This window comes from Perca flavescens, chromosome 3 (assembly GCF_004354835.1).
Source record: "Perca flavescens isolate YP-PL-M2 chromosome 3, PFLA_1.0, whole genome shotgun sequence".
NCBI lineage: Eukaryota > Metazoa > Chordata > Actinopteri > Perciformes > Percidae > Perca > Perca flavescens.
The window spans coordinates 32721392-32737024 of record NC_041333.1 but is presented as its reverse complement, the minus strand read 5'-3'; the positions used below and the strand labels follow the sequence as shown (position 1 = coordinate 32737024).

The following is a 15633-nucleotide window of genomic DNA, read 5'->3' as shown; positions in this document are numbered from 1 at the left end:
CTTACCGGACCACAGATTCAGTCCATCGTAGCCGTAGGAGTACAGGTCATCTCCCACACCGTTGCCTCCCCAGCCTTCTCCTCCTCCAGGGTAGGGGCTGTATCCCTCGGTCATAGCCCAGCCCACACGCAGGTGGCTGGCCTGCCCCGTCACAAAGGGTTCCACATAGTCTACCATCATCTCAAAGTACCATTTCTTGTACTGCGTGGACCCCTCGCATGTACCCAGGAAGATGTTGGGTCTTATACTGAGCACACAAGAAGAAAAATATGAGAAAGAAAACCCTGACGAATAACAGCCTGTAGCTTCGGTATTGAAGAACAACTTAACAGCAGTTCAAGTACCTAGTGACATAGTTTACAATGTTGGTCTGCAGCAAGAGGTCACGACCCGGGAGCAGGTTTTCAGTGATGAGGTTCTGGTTGGACCTCACAGCTACACCGTTACACACACAGAGAGAGCGCAAGACATCCAGGACCTAAAGGCAGGACGAAACAGACAATTCACGTAGTCGTCCACTGGCTAAAACTGCTATAGGAATTCTATAACCAAGAAGTGTTTTTTATGAGTCAAACATCCCCTCAGGATGCTATAACTTTCCAAATCACCACCTGCTTATGTGTCTGGATCTGCAGCTGGAGCCAATTAATTGTTGCCGGCTAATGTTACTTTCCCAACCCGTTCCTGGCAGTGAGAAAAGACAAACCTTGTGGTTCCTTCCATGCTTGTCCAGGAGAGAGATGATGGATTTAATGTGGTTCTCCTGGATGATGTTCAGAACCTCAGGGCTCTCAATTAGCACACAGTACAGCACCTCAAGAATACCTAAACGTGTAGAGAGGAGAAATATGATCAATTCTTAGCATTTTTGAACGGCAGTAACAGTTACTGCTTCAATAAGAGAAAATAATAATGCAGTAATAAAGCTAGTAAATTAAAACATAGCCTTAATAAGAATAGAGTTCAAAAGAAATAAAAAATGGCTAAAAAATCAATTACACAAAACACTTAAGTGCAAAAAAGTTCACCCATTATCTATTCAGAGGAGACTTCCATTCAAATCCTGGTAAGTCTTCAGCATAGACATTTGGTGACACAGATCTTATAGGCTCACAGCAGTTTAAATGTTTAAGCTGTATCTAATAGTAGTCTACAGTAGCTCCAGCCAACCCTTACAAGCAATAAGTCAATTCTAAAGGATCAACTCTAATTTGTGGGAGGTGAATAAGTGGGCCACATCTGATACCTGAAGAGGCCTCCAGACGGTCCAACTTGCTGACCAGCCAGTCCAGGTTGTCACAGAACAACGCGCAATTAGAGCGGTTTCCTCTAATTAGAGAAGCTGTTCAGGGGAGATACAGAGAGTGACATAATGTTACTTCATTTAATGCAGATGGCATTCAATGTGTACTTTAGGTTCATGGTGATTTATTTACCCAGCAGCTCATAAAGAAGGTTGACAATCTCCTTCCAGGACTCTGCAGCTTCCTCCCCGGCAAATTCAGAAAAGTGTGCAGCCGTGTTGTACACATTCAGGCGGTCGATGCACTCCAGCACGATGGTGATCATTCCCTAAGAAAAAAAGAAAGACAAAACATGGGCGACATGAAAGGTTATGCATACATCATTATTTGCAATACTGCCACCAAAAGCAACATCAATGAAATATTGATGTTGCTTTTGGTGGCAGTATTGCGGCTTTCTTAGAATTAGGGTTAATTATTAAGGTTAATTAAAAGATGGGGGTTAGGAAAGACCCTGTGATGGTTCAGGTTAGGGGTAAACGCTGCATTATGTCAATAAGGGTCCTCACAATTGTAGCCATACAGTATGTGTGCACTCATCTTCCATCTGGGTACGAGAATGGAATAATCCAGATACTTTAAGAGTGGGATTTTGTCAAAATTAAAGTTACAGTTTAAGGTTTTGGTAAGGGTTGGACTTAGATATGTAGGTTAGGGTACCTGTGATGGAGGTTAAGTAAACCTCCAGGGAATACATGCAAGTTATCACAATCTCCTCAAAAGTGATAAAAACAAGTATAAGTGTTTGTTATGCTATAGTAAAAAAAAAAAAAGTTAACAAAACTGCATCAGGGCATAAAAGTCCTCAATGGTGTCAAAAGTGCAAGTTCCCCTTTGCATTGCGAATATATTTTAGTTATAAGACCAGACAGTAAAAATCAATAGATATGGGAAGTCTGAAGGTGTGTGAGACTTTGCAGGCAGCATGCAGATTACCTCCTCTTGGAAGAGGTTTTGTCGGTTGCGCAGGGAGCGAAGTTTGGTCTGCTTCTCCTCGTGCTCCAGTTCCTCCTCGGGAGGACGAAAGTAGAAGATGAGATCCTGAAGAGACAGGATGACCCCCTCCAGAGGAAGCGATGCAGCCCCTGGTGACTTGTTCTTTGCATTCAGAGAGTCCAAACCCCTAGAAGAACACAAGTCAGCAACAAATGTTTTTTTGTTGTTGTTTTTTTAAACATGTCCCTATTCAAAGTTTGCATATTTCAGATTAAGATATGGTCACATTATAATGCTGTGAATACCATACACAAATGAGAGCATATTGAAGATGTCAGGTAAGGTCTAGCTCATGCCAGTAAGAATGTTCTATGAAGATTACTGCATCCTACCATAAAGAGGAATTTTCTACTCATCCATGCACATTTTAAAATGTATAAACTTACTTGTTGAACTGCCTGAAGAGGCCTATAGTGCTGAAAATCATTCGAGCAGCCTGAGACTCTTCAGTTTGGGAGCGGGACACAGTTAGGGCATCGTCCATGTGACCCTCCTGGTGCAGAATGACCTGGGGACATGGACAGAGAGGGAATGACATTCAGCAAAGGGCCGCGGGTCAGACTTCAACCCTGCGGTAAGTATATGGGGGGGCACGCAAACCCAGGTGAGACACTGGGGCAGCCCTTATTAGGACAGTTTCTATCTTATTTTGATCCCCAGAGTAGATCCTAACCCTTCTCTTCATCATTCCCAAACGGGCAGCTTTGGCATCAAGGGCGGCATATGTGAGCCACAGGCCTGTGGACACATGCTGGACGAAGCACATGGACTCCCCATACTTTATCTCCGGAATGCCCATCCCCTCAACATCACGCTTCGGAGCCACCTCCACCTTATCCTGCTCAGGAGAACCAGGAGGAAAAGAGGGGTAGGAGGAAATAATAGAGAGGTTGATGAGAGAAGAAATTATATCATAACAACACATGAACAGAAACCAATGGCAAGAGTCCAGAGAAACTAAAAGTGTTCATTCTGACCTTTGAAGCACGGAAGCAGAAAGCAGAAAGTTTGGTGTTGGCCTTCTCTGGGTCGACCACCAACAGACCCTTCTCCTCATCCATACACAGGTACCTGCCTGTGGTGATGTGGCGAATACGGAAAGACTGCCCCCACTTCATGTGGCCACCACTCCAGCTGCCGGAAGAAAAAAAAAGTTCATCAAAAAGCCAAATTGTCTTTCAATTACTGCTATATCATTATCATGTTTGTTGTTAAAAAACGTTGTCCTTGTGATGTGGAGGTTTACTAGTAACCACTACGTACATGTAATCACTTTGATTGTCGGGGACTTTTGTTGTCATCCTCTTCTCCCTTTTCTCACATTTGCTATTTTTATTTAATTTTTTCAACTAACTAAAAAATGTTATCACAACAATGCTTATGTTTACACAGTTTCAATAACTATATAGGGGTGGATACTCTTAGATTATTGACTCACAAAAGAATTCTCTCAACAAGCATATCTGGCACACAGTTTAATTTCTTCGGCAAATGCACTGAGGGGACAATTACCAGATTCTGAGAGGCTCCAACCTCCACAGGGATCGAGCCTGACTGCACACAGCACCGCCTTCATAGTGAGCCATACTGTAGCAGAGTCAGGGCAGAGACACATACAATCATATGGTATCAGATTAACAGGATATTATGCTGCTCAGCATCACTCTGCATCCTCTTCCTCTCACCTGCGCTTCTCTTCTCCTTCCTCCGGTGTAGAGATGGCCAGACACTCGTCCATGTGGCCGTGGAACAGCCTGAGAACGTGACCTCCTGTCAGAAACCCTGAGAGGAGGAATGCGCACCACAATGAGTAATGTTAAGTTATGTTAAATGTAAGCTCACAGTTAATATAACCATAACTCACGTAGATCGTCTACATGTGTGTGTCCAGGCTTCAAAATTAGCACCATACTACGGTAATTTAATGCGTGCCTGGTAAAATTTGAACATTCACTAGCCATTTGGATGGTAAACGAAAACGTTAATTTTGAACCCTGTATGTGTGTATATGTGTACACGTGTCTATACGAATTGCGTGGGATGCACAGCATTGGTGGCTGTAGAGCAGAATGTGTTAAGCAGGTTTGTACCCTCAGCTAGTTCGCATCCGGAACTAATCGGATTCATGTTCCACAGAGTCTGCATGAAGGAGGCATCCACCATAAGATCCCCACTGGCGTAGGACAGGTGCTGAGGACAGAGGACGAGAAGATCGAGTTTAGCACAGCTTATATATGTCTAAATCTTCGACGGTGGACGGACTATGAGGGGTCTTACCAGGTATCTCTCAGACGACACACTGACAAGGATTAGGTCGTCACCCACCCTGACCTTTTCACCTTCTGACCTTTGCTTGGAGGCTGGATGAATGGTCCACCAACATGCCTCACCTGCAAGAAGAAGAGCAACCTAAGTCTCCCCACAAATATTGAGACTTAACACTGATATGTTCACTCCAAGTATATTGAAACAAAAACCCTGTCTGTTCACCTATAACATATTGCTCCCTTACAGTAACCATGTTTCCAGCCAAACTGCAAAGTGAAATAAAAGCACTGCAATAGAAGATATGCACTGCTGACTCCATTAATGTCAATAGTTCGAGATGGCCAATTTAGCAAAATTCAAAAACCTTATTAGACTAAACAACAACAATTTAACAATACTACTTGAGGATAATGAGTTTCAGTAATCAGGCTTGGAAAAGAGCATTCAGTTGTGTCTTGAAAAATGATTTCCATGTTTGGTTTTACCAGTGGAATCCTCTTGTAAGCCCACGTCAAAGGCCAGCTTGTCCGTGAGTGACCGAGATGTAGTCAAACAGCTCAGGTACTGGGGGAGAAAGTTTTTATTCGGGACATGACCACAACTTTGCCAAAAATGCAGACAGAAATTTGGCTGTAAACCAGAGTGAAGAAACTGGAATTAAAGCCATCCTTTTATTCAATTAGTTTATTATTTAAAAATGTTTCATTATTTTCTTTAAAACAACTTTGGATGGAGTCTTACCATGCCTGAGTGGTAGTGTCTCAGAAGGATGGCATGACCGTACAGTAAGGTACGATGACCTCCACCTTGGGACGACTGGAGGGGAAGAAGATAGAGAGATATTTAACAGACCAGCTTGTAAACACCCACCACACACTTCAACTATACCTTCATCAGACAGGGAGGGGGAAAAAATGGATATATTTCAGAAGCTCCAGAGGTCATAGGAGTCCATTATTAAGAGTCCAAACTGTCAATAACTGTAATCACAACACATCATCAACTTACACGGACACTGTTTGTTTAACTGTTTTTTATAAAATTCTATTGAGTATGTAGCACTGTATATTGAATTTGATATTGCTGTATATAAATATTACTGTTGCATATGATTAGTAAACATAGATTGTTGAGTCCAAGTATATCCTTTGGGGACCAATAAAACGATTCTACTTTCGTTTTTATTTTAGTACCTCCGTACAGGAAAGAATAGAATTGGACGGATGGCAAAGTGAATGTAAACAATTGTGGCAATTAACAACTTGAGCGCGTGTCAAATGTTTATTGTTATATTCTTGAGCAACAAAAAAGTAATTTGTAGGCAATAATAATTAACAGCTCCGCATCACGAAACAATGACTTTTTCCCAAAACAAATACTGTACAGAACATGTTGGGGTCCATTCTTATGCAAATACAAGAAAGTAACAACATGAACATCAATAACAAAGCAGTGTAGAGATATTGCTGAAACTGGGACAATGCTATTCTATAAATCATAATTCTCATACAAAGTATCACAATGATGTGACTGACAAAGCGAAACAAATTCAAGACTTTGAATCCAGTCACCACCGATTATAATCTCACACAAAAGGCAAACATAACATTAATCCATCCTACCATATCGCAACATCCAGCAATAATGCAACAAGAAAACACAATTAATGCAACATTTACAGATAGATTAGCCAAAACAATCATTTAGTCCAACCAACAGGAAGATAATGCTAAGCCTTTCTGTAGGGTTAAGCACCCATGATCCACAAGGATGAGTTAGGGGCAGGTATGTCAAGTGGTAGCACTATACCATTAGCTTGCATTAGCGCTAGGCTTGGTGAGGACAGTTGGTGGTGTGTGATTTTGTGGTTGTGTGTGTATGTGTGAGTTAAGAGGGAGATAGGCCTGTCCAGAGCTCTGGGGGTATCCGGTTTCCCCATCCACCCCTGACAGAGGTGGGTGGGACCCTCCACTGGGCTTTATGCCCCTGCTATTCTCATCCTCCTGCTCACAATTAGAAAGGCGTGGCTCATCAACATCTTCCAAGTCCTGTGAAGCCAGGAACTGACCAAACTACCCACGATAATGCAACTAATAAAAAGCTGCAAATAGAGAGCTTCTCTTGGGTGCTATCATCAGCCAGACATGGTTTCTTTCATCAATCTTTAAAAATAAAAAAAAGGAAAAATGGGGTTTTCTGTCCACATTCTTAGCAAAATCTATTCTATCTATCTAATCTACTATTGTACATCCTAGCTGACGTATTGATTGCATAATTGTGACTAAGATTTACAGGAGCTGTAGTTAAATGTTAAAATATTCGTTATTTCATCTTGATTTTAACAACACAGTGCTTAAAGAGTATGGTCAAAAAGCACATTAACATGCTTTTCAAGCAATTAAAGAAATATTGGAAAATAGTTGAGAACTGAAAACCTAGATTACTATATGGCTGCAAAAATCAGAATTTTGTTATATTAACAATGTTTGGCAAGTTCTCCAATGGAAAAGAAAAATACACCGACAACAACAAAGTTTTAGCCATGCAGCCAACTTTTATATATTGCATGGATTTCCATTTCCATTTTTAAAGCTAAGTTAGATGAGGCTTGTCTAATTAGAGTTATTGTTTTGCAGCAGTGTGAAAACACGTTCTGTATAAAAAGGGGACCAGAAATTAGCTTGACGTCATCAAAGACTAACAAAGACCAATGCACTGAAACAAAAAGAACATCAAGCAAGGTGAGGTAGCGTAATATGTATGATACAAGCATGGGGATTGATGTGCTGGGTGATATTTCTGCATGAAATGCAAATGAATGATGCACTGTGACACCTTGCTAGATCTGCTACTATTTTAAGGTGGATAATTCATGCGTAACAGATCAGATACAGGTGTACTTATGAAAAAAGTACATAGAATAATGTTCACTACAGCCTTTACTCTAGATTTTAATCTGCAGATTCAGACGATTTTAAATCAAATGTTTTTATTTGACAATTTTTTTTATATCATCATACAAGCAGAATGTAAAGACGATTGACTTGTTTACGGTACTTGGGCCCCATCAGTTACTGTAGCTAGAAATTAATGACAGGTATACGGAGCGATCACCACCTCAGGGTGAGGGGCTAAACAGATATGAATCGAGATGTGTGAATGATACAGCACTATTTCATTCAATAGGACACCCAGTGGGCAACAGGACAGGAACGAGGACAGTTGCCAGGTTGGTTGGGACACACGTGACAGGAAAAAAAAGACATATTAACAGACATACCCATTGGTCCAAATCGACTGCCTGCTTGGCAGAGAGCAAGAAGGGAAGGGGAGGGGGTGTCAGATTACAAGTAAAAAAAAAATCAAAATAAAAGCAAAGAAGAAGTCCATCTATGGTGCTCACACATAGACTGAAAGATCATGAGGTTCAGCTTGCTTTATGATGGACAAACATTTGCATTGCATTTGTGTTTAAAGGCCCAATCTGCGGAACCTGATATCAAACCTAAATCTTCTAATACATGGTCTGACATGTTGGTGCCGTTACAGGTTTCAGCTAGGGGTGGGGGGAAAAAAATCTATACATCATAGTATCGCAATATTTTTTGTGACAATACTGTATCTATACACAGACGCCAAGTATCGATCTATTATTATAGATTTTGTGGTCAGTTTGTCTCCTTGACAATCACATTTTGCAGCAATAAAATTGAAGTGAGACAAACAAACAGAGAAATGTAACTTTTTAGATAAAACAGATGTTGACAAAGTTTTCTGTTGGGGACATAATTTGAAAATGGGAAAAAGTTGAAGTTGGAAAAAAGGGTAATAAATTGCAATATATTGCAGAGTATTGCAATATGTTTAAAATCGCAATAATATGGTATCATGACCATAGACTGTAACAGTCTATGATCGTGACATAAGTATCGTGATGATATCGTATCGTGAGGCCTCTGGTGACTCCCACCACTAGTTTCAGCACTGTTAGTAAATACAATGATAAAAACAAAATCAGTTGATCGAACACATAAAACTTGTATTTATTATCTATAAGGCAACATGCTGTATATTAGGGCTGGGACCGTATGCTTTTGTCCCGATTCGATTCTTTCACGATACATAGACCGATTCGATTTGTATTGCGAGTTTCTTTACTGCGATTCTAGAAGTATTGCGATTCGATACTACTGAGTATTGCGATTTTCTTTTCCCTCAACAAAAAAGAAAAGAATAAATAATACACTTACTCTCACTTACACTAGAGACAATATATCATGAGACATTTATGGAAACTAACTGTTTTCTAAATAGAATGAACATCACATCAGTCAGTCAGTCTGACATTTAACTCATATGTAAAGAAGTACAGAACATGTTTTTTTTGCAATTTCTGCTTTCGCTCTGTAAAAAATTTATTAAAAATACCGATCTGGTGGAAGGAATCAATTTTAAAAATCGTTGCAAAAACAAAAATAATCCCAATACATGCTTGAATTGTTTTTTTTCCACCCCTAATGTATACTGTATATGTATACCTTCTATATGCAATATATTATAATAATAGTGGAAGGAAAAATATGAGCTTTATAGCTGGGGTAAACGGATTAAAGATGCTTAAAAATTGTCTTTAAGAAATATGCTTGGTTGCCATCTTACCACGGTCACATGAGTGGTTTAAAACAACTTCATATATCTGAGTCCAAAACAGAGAAAGATCTGGTTCCCTTTTAGCCCTTTATATGTATAGGTTATTAGACAGCAAGCTAATCAGAGGGTTTTGTTTAGAGTTCCACAAGAGTGCAAAACTGCCAACGTCACAATGAGGACAGGACCTCCGAGATGCAGTTGTCAGGAAATAGATCTAAAGTCTGGGCTGGATTTGGTAAATGTTATTTCAACAAGTGTTTTTAAATGGATTGAAGGCACCGTTGAAGCAGCTTCCAGTTGTAGTTTTTTTTCCCTCTGTAACTCTGAGTAAGACAGCAAACACACATATTTCCAAAGATGCTGTAGTGTTCCTCTCAGTAAAAAGGAATTAATTGAGAAATACTAAACAAAAGAAAAATTGTATGCTCAAGCAAATTTGTCAACAAAATCACATTATACTGTATATCTGGAAATCTTACATCCCAATTGAAGAATGATGTCCTGTGACAGACAGAGGGACAAACAAATGACAGATACATTTTTGTCAGTCAGAAATATGCTTTCTACCAAAGTATATTTCTCTATTTTATGAGCCAAATTCCTCTAAAGCACCTATTCAATCTCTCATATCTCATCCCCTTTTAATATAGTCCTCTTCCTTTTATTCATTTCTTCATTCCTGTTTTTGAGTCCTACCTCGGTCATCTCCACCCTGTTGGCCAACATCTCCTGCAGAGCGCGGACCGACAGGGACTGCTCCAGAATGAAGGCACTTATGGCCAGGTCCGGGGGCACATTCTGCACAACATATAAACAGCACAGAGGAAAAACAAAGTTGATAAATAAAGGGGTAAAATCCAGTACAGGACAAACAAAAGGGAGGAAGGGTACCAGCATCTTACCTGAGCATTGGATGTGGTTTCCAAGTAGCAGAGACGGTTCCCGAAGCCCTCGCAGCACAGACATAGCTTAATCTGCTGCTCCTTTAGGACAGAGGCAGTGCACTGCAGACAGACCTGGTCGTCCTGCAGCCAAAAAACACAAACACACACTTTTATTCACTGGCCTTTCATTTTTATTTTTTATGCTCCCACTACTAGATCAACTAAACACTTTTTTCCCTTAGATTTGTGATACGCCTGCTTTTTCATATTTTAGTACACACTGTTTTGGGTTTTTATAGCAGTTCTCGAATAAAACTGGCTTGGCTTGACATTTGGTGCAAGCATTGTTGTGTACAATACTGACATTTATTGACTAAAGTGGCATGCCTCGTAAGGAGCACAGAAGAGGAAAACTTGCCTGCAGCACATAATAGAAAAAATATGGTAAAATAAAAATAGGTAGTGGCTGTACCATACACAATGACCAAAAATGTGCAACTCTAAGGAGACATTTTCATATGTTGCTCTTTGTTTTCAAATGCATTTACTTTAACTAACCTTTACAGTTAGGAAACTGCCTTTAGTTCCATTTAGATAATCATACTCAACATCCGTTTTTTATTGTGCCTTGTCATTTTTAAAGAAATTGGGAGACCTGCTTTCAAATTTAATCAGCAAACTTACTTTAGTTGTTTATTTCTGTCAAAGTTATGTCAAGAAAAGAGTTTAGACAGGCATGATGCTCACTGTGATGGATTACACAAATAAATCAAGTTTTAAGAGTCTAATTGATGTTCATATAATACAGAACTGCCTTTAAATGGCCAGTTGACAATACTACAAACAGCTCCTCTCAGTAAGGGCCTTCACAATATATACACGCAACTCGGTTCCACAAGCAGAATGCTAACAGACAGTAATTTGTTGCTCCTCGTCAAAGGCCGAACCCTCCAGAGACCGGTGTAAATACGGCGATAAACACCCCCTCCCCTCTGAAGCCCACACCTGACACTCAACATTCTCAGCTGTTCCTTCGACTCAGTTATCACGCAAGTGGATCTATCACTTAACCTGACTAATATTCCTCTCTACAGTTCTTGACAGATAGCTGACTTTCCTCTCCTTTTACCTAACAACTAATGAATCATTCTGTCTTCTCGTTCTTGACCTGTTTGCTGTCTTGCCCTGGTGATTAAGCGCCACCGATGTGCCATGACTTATAGTGTGTAGGAGAATAGTAGGGCACTTGAAAGCGAGGCCGAGGGCAGCACAGGAGTTTGCATGTCTTTGTTTATGGCACACAGCCGGAAAATGGAAAGTGATGCAGATCTGTGACCTCATAACATCTACTCTCCTCTTTTATACCCAGAGGCCTCTAGTGTTTCTTTTGGCTGAAGAGTGTCCCCTCTTCCTTTTGGCTGGGCTATCATCTATCTCTCCTCAGCCTTGAAATGTCTCCTCTGTCCTGTCCTGTCCTCGTGTTCCCTGCTCTGCACTCTGGAAAGTGGAGCAACGTGGCCTCTCTCCTTCACTGCAGACATGAGCAACACCCCACGATATGCAACTCAAGTGTTACTAAAACTGTACATGGACCATACAGTACAAACAGGACTTTTGAGCAAAATCTTTAAATCTCAGGAGGTATTGTGCAAAAGAGAGATCAAGTGATCGATCGTGTTAAAACAAAGGGGTGAAGAATTATATTTTGCACACCTCCCTCGTACACCAACAATACCTACCACTCACACAACTTCACAGCAGAGTTTGAGAGCAGTAGCTAAGTGCACCAAGACGACATGGATCTTTGTTTAACAAGAATATAAATCTTAACTATTCTGAGACCAGGCATCGCCGCAGAGAAGTTGTAAGGTCACAGAAATAGCTCAGCTGAACTGGACTGAGGAAGAAGGGTAAAATGGGCTAAACTGGCCATGTTTTGAGGACAGTGCAAAGGGACTCAGACTGCAGTCCCCATTAAGGAGATAGGGCTGAGCTTGTGGGTGTCTAAAAGCAGACTGAAGTAACCGAGTGACTCATTGCTCTGAGACAAGATGTGCGATCGGATGACAGCAGTAGACGATATATGCTCCAATGTTATACAGCAGTCCTACCCAGTGGCTTCCATCTATTTCTACGGCCACAGTCTCACATGGCAGATTTACTCTGCTTCAATCACTCTAGCTCTGTAGGCAAGATCAAAAAGGCAGAGGACCTGAAGGACGACTGTTAGAGATCAGGGGTTCAGGTGCTAGACAGGCCCTGAGCCTTGGCCTCAAAGTTGCAGATAATAATTGATCTAATTTCTTTATCAAATTTTCATGCAAATCATTTTGTAAACAAGTGCTATAAGAATATAAGCTATTATTATTATAAAAAATATGTGATCTGAACTGTGATGAACTGCTTAACAAATTGCAAATCCTCCCGGTAAGTGACCGTGGAGCATTTGTGGGAAGCACATAGGACATTTTATGGCTCTGTAATCATACAACAAATTAGAATCAAAGTAAAAGAGGCAAGGACCCAACTTTCATTCTTCAAATGAACAGAATTGAATCTAAAATTACAGACTTAACCAGTTAAGTATGATATGAAGCACAAGACCGAACCTTGAGAAAAAAGGCTGGTTGCTTGCCAAACTGGCCGGTGGAGCAGATAAACACAAGCTTCAGCCAGTATTTGCCAGCGCTTTGCTGGTACATGGCTGGTTATTCCACCCTGAGCATAGGGCACTCAACTTATAATAGTACTCTGTCAAGTGCATCAGCCACTATAGGGCTGTGTCCTTCCTTCACACTGTGTGAATCACTTCCAATATATACCATGTGAAAAGCTGACTTAGAGACAACACAAACCCCTGGGCTTAACTCAGCCTCATATTAATAGGATTTGAAGGATGTGCACCTGACTCGGTATTGTAAGCCAACCACCACTCCTGATTATTTATTAGTCTCGTTAAATGACCGTATCTGAGACAAGACAAGTAGACAGCCACCTGATCTATCATAAACCTGAATAGTGGGCAAAGACATGTACATGGAACACATTTGATGCCCCTTCAACATGGTGGGTATAGGGTTGCAGCCTAACCATGTTTGGACTTGGCAGCTGAAGCGTGCGGGCTATGTGGATATTAGGGGTCAGAGGGAGTGGTAGAGACAATTGGATGTAAACTGACAGACAGTTACACAAACAAACACACACACACTACTGTGCTCAAATAAGAGGTGTGTAATGCAAAAGAGATTTACAGCCAGAGGCACAGATAGCGCCTGAAAGCAGACACCTTTGTGTATTCTCTAGGGCCGTCTGTTGGTACACACGCAGACAGAGGGTAGCCAGGGTTCCCCAGACAAGCAGGCACGCTGCCCGCCCCACACAGGAAGCAAACGGATGCAAAATGGGTCCTCTCATGCTCTGCTAAACTAAGAGGTAAGACAGGATGGGCAACGAGGTGTAATTATACATCTTTTCATCATTTATCATGTCTGTAAAAGGTGCTATATCAAATAAACATATTATTAGTATTATTATCTGTAAACATAGCTGATAACAGCTTAGTGTGCATGCAGGAGGATATCCTCAAATTCAGAGACACAGGTGGGGCAACAGAGCTTTGGCCATATTATAAGATAAGATAAGATATACTTTATTGGCCCCGAAGGGAAATTAGTTTTGGACTCTGTCTGTTCCGCAGCTTTACAAGGACAACACAAAATACAGAAAATAAGCATCCTGGACTCCAAGCGAGAGAGATGAGTTTATCTGGTAACAAGCGTGGGGCACTTCTATACCGTCTAGCTATGATGGGGAATAAACAAGCATCCAGCAAGTCATCTCACCAGCAGGTAATCAGCTAGTTCAGGATTTGTAGACTTTTCACAAATTAAATATGACATGTGAAACTCAGGCTGGTGGCTTTATAATCCACTACTGTTGCAGTGTCCAAAAAGTTCATTTCCTTGCTTGACTTTCAACTGGATGTTGGTACAATAGACATTTTTAGAATATATCGACAGTGTCAAGCCTTTTTCTTCGTCACCATAAGAAAACACAAAGAAAAAGTGGTACGTGACCTGTGACCAGTTGACAAGCTTAAAACAACTTGTATGATGGCTATTCTTATTCTAGTCCGTATTTTATGATATATCTATACATTTTCTTATCTTTAATATATGTTTGATATGGAACAAGTAGTATGAATTGAAAATCCCATGGTAAACATATCTATCTGGATAAGTCAAATGGTTTTTCACAGCAGAACATTTTATTTTGTTTGCAAGCTCACAGGTAGTTTACACTGTTTCACTAAGATTTGTTTAAATCTGTATTTCAGTTTATGACTGACTTCTGAATATCTTAATCTCAATTTAAGTCTTTCATGACATACTCTCAAATTCGGAATTGACAAAGTGCCATATCCATGCCACTGAATCACCTAATCACTCCTATCAAATCAATAATGATGAACAATAATATCCATTATTTCTTGACGTTTCAGATTTCTGCCCAATGCTCTGCTCAAAGTCTGCTGAAATAGGCCACTTCAGGACATTGATTATACTTCTGCAGACCTAAAAAGAGTGAGGGACAGCACATTGCACAGTATGTGGGTGGAGGAGAGGAACAGTTCAATAAGGCAGAGGGGAGAGTAGTGATGGGGTTTCCCTTTGAAAACTAGAAAAGACCATACAGGTGCACTATCAGGATTCTCCATTACAGACTGCAGTCTGAAGGGCCTTCACTCTTTAATCATGTACTCTCGCTCATGTTTTCTTCTCATTTTCCTAAAATATCTCCAAGAATAAAATGTCCTCTTTTATCCCTGACCCTTACTTTGTGCCTTTCTTCCAAAGACTTTCAAAGCACTACATTAAACTCTTTTTATGGTCCTGATAAAACGGCCACCCCAACACCTGACACTGTAGATTGAGGATTTCCGGTTTGTGCTGCCTGAGGATATGGAAAAAGTCCCCAAGTTTGAATATAAAGGTCTGGCTGACAGTTTAGATTATATACACTGCACACCGTCTCTTACATGTCACTTACATTTTTGTCATAGCAAAACCATCTCCTTAATTCACCGCAGCGTCAACAGATATTGATTTAGTACTGGACTTTTTACTGCAGGTACCTGCTGCTGCCATTCCAGGAGACAGTCTTTCCAGGCATTAGAAGGTGACAGTGTTGTGTTTAACATTCAACAATCTAGCAACAACAAAAACTGTTAGGTGCAACCTAAACCCAGAGTCCTGCCCAGCACTGAGATTTATGAGGTGAATATATTTTTTGAAAATTGTAACAGTCAGCATCTTGATTTGTAAACAGCTCAACCAAAGTCTCTCTCTCTTCTCTCTCTCTCATCTACTCTCAAGGACATAGGCCGGATACCCCCCCTCCTTTAGTGAGTCATATCATGGTGGTAGTATTCCCAATATGCCAAATATTGAATACTCATTATCTTGTAAACTGCCTTTTTCTTGTCTCTCTTTTCACTTCCGGTAAAGCTCACAGGATCTCTGATGGTCTGA

At 40.6% G+C, this 15633-nt stretch overlaps 1 protein-coding gene across 5 annotated transcripts in view; it reads right to left on the bottom strand.

Annotated features, from left to right (window-relative positions):
* ryr1b (ryanodine receptor 1b (skeletal)) overlaps positions 1–15633 on the bottom strand; it is a 79412-nt gene that overhangs the window by 52583 nt on the left and 11196 nt on the right. For all 5 annotated transcript variants that reach the window (XM_028572666.1, XM_028572673.1, XM_028572685.1 and 2 more), the window contains exons 2-18: positions 10121–10243; positions 9915–10016; positions 5310–5384; positions 5054–5132; positions 4578–4690; positions 4391–4490; positions 3986–4082; positions 3813–3887; positions 3278–3434; positions 2974–3138; positions 2687–2808; positions 2241–2427; positions 1437–1572; positions 1247–1342; positions 707–825; positions 345–478; positions 6–247 (exon numbers count right to left, since the gene is read on the bottom strand). In XM_028572666.1, the coding sequence (XP_028428467.1) occupies positions 6–247; positions 345–478; positions 707–825; positions 1247–1342; positions 1437–1572; positions 2241–2427; positions 2687–2808; positions 2974–3138; positions 3278–3434; positions 3813–3887; positions 3986–4082; positions 4391–4490; positions 4578–4690; positions 5054–5132; positions 5310–5384; positions 9915–10016; positions 10121–10243 (2122 nt within the window). The remainder of the gene's footprint in view (positions 1–5; positions 248–344; positions 479–706; positions 826–1246; positions 1343–1436; positions 1573–2240; positions 2428–2686; positions 2809–2973; positions 3139–3277; positions 3435–3812; positions 3888–3985; positions 4083–4390; positions 4491–4577; positions 4691–5053; positions 5133–5309; positions 5385–9914; positions 10017–10120; positions 10244–15633) is intronic.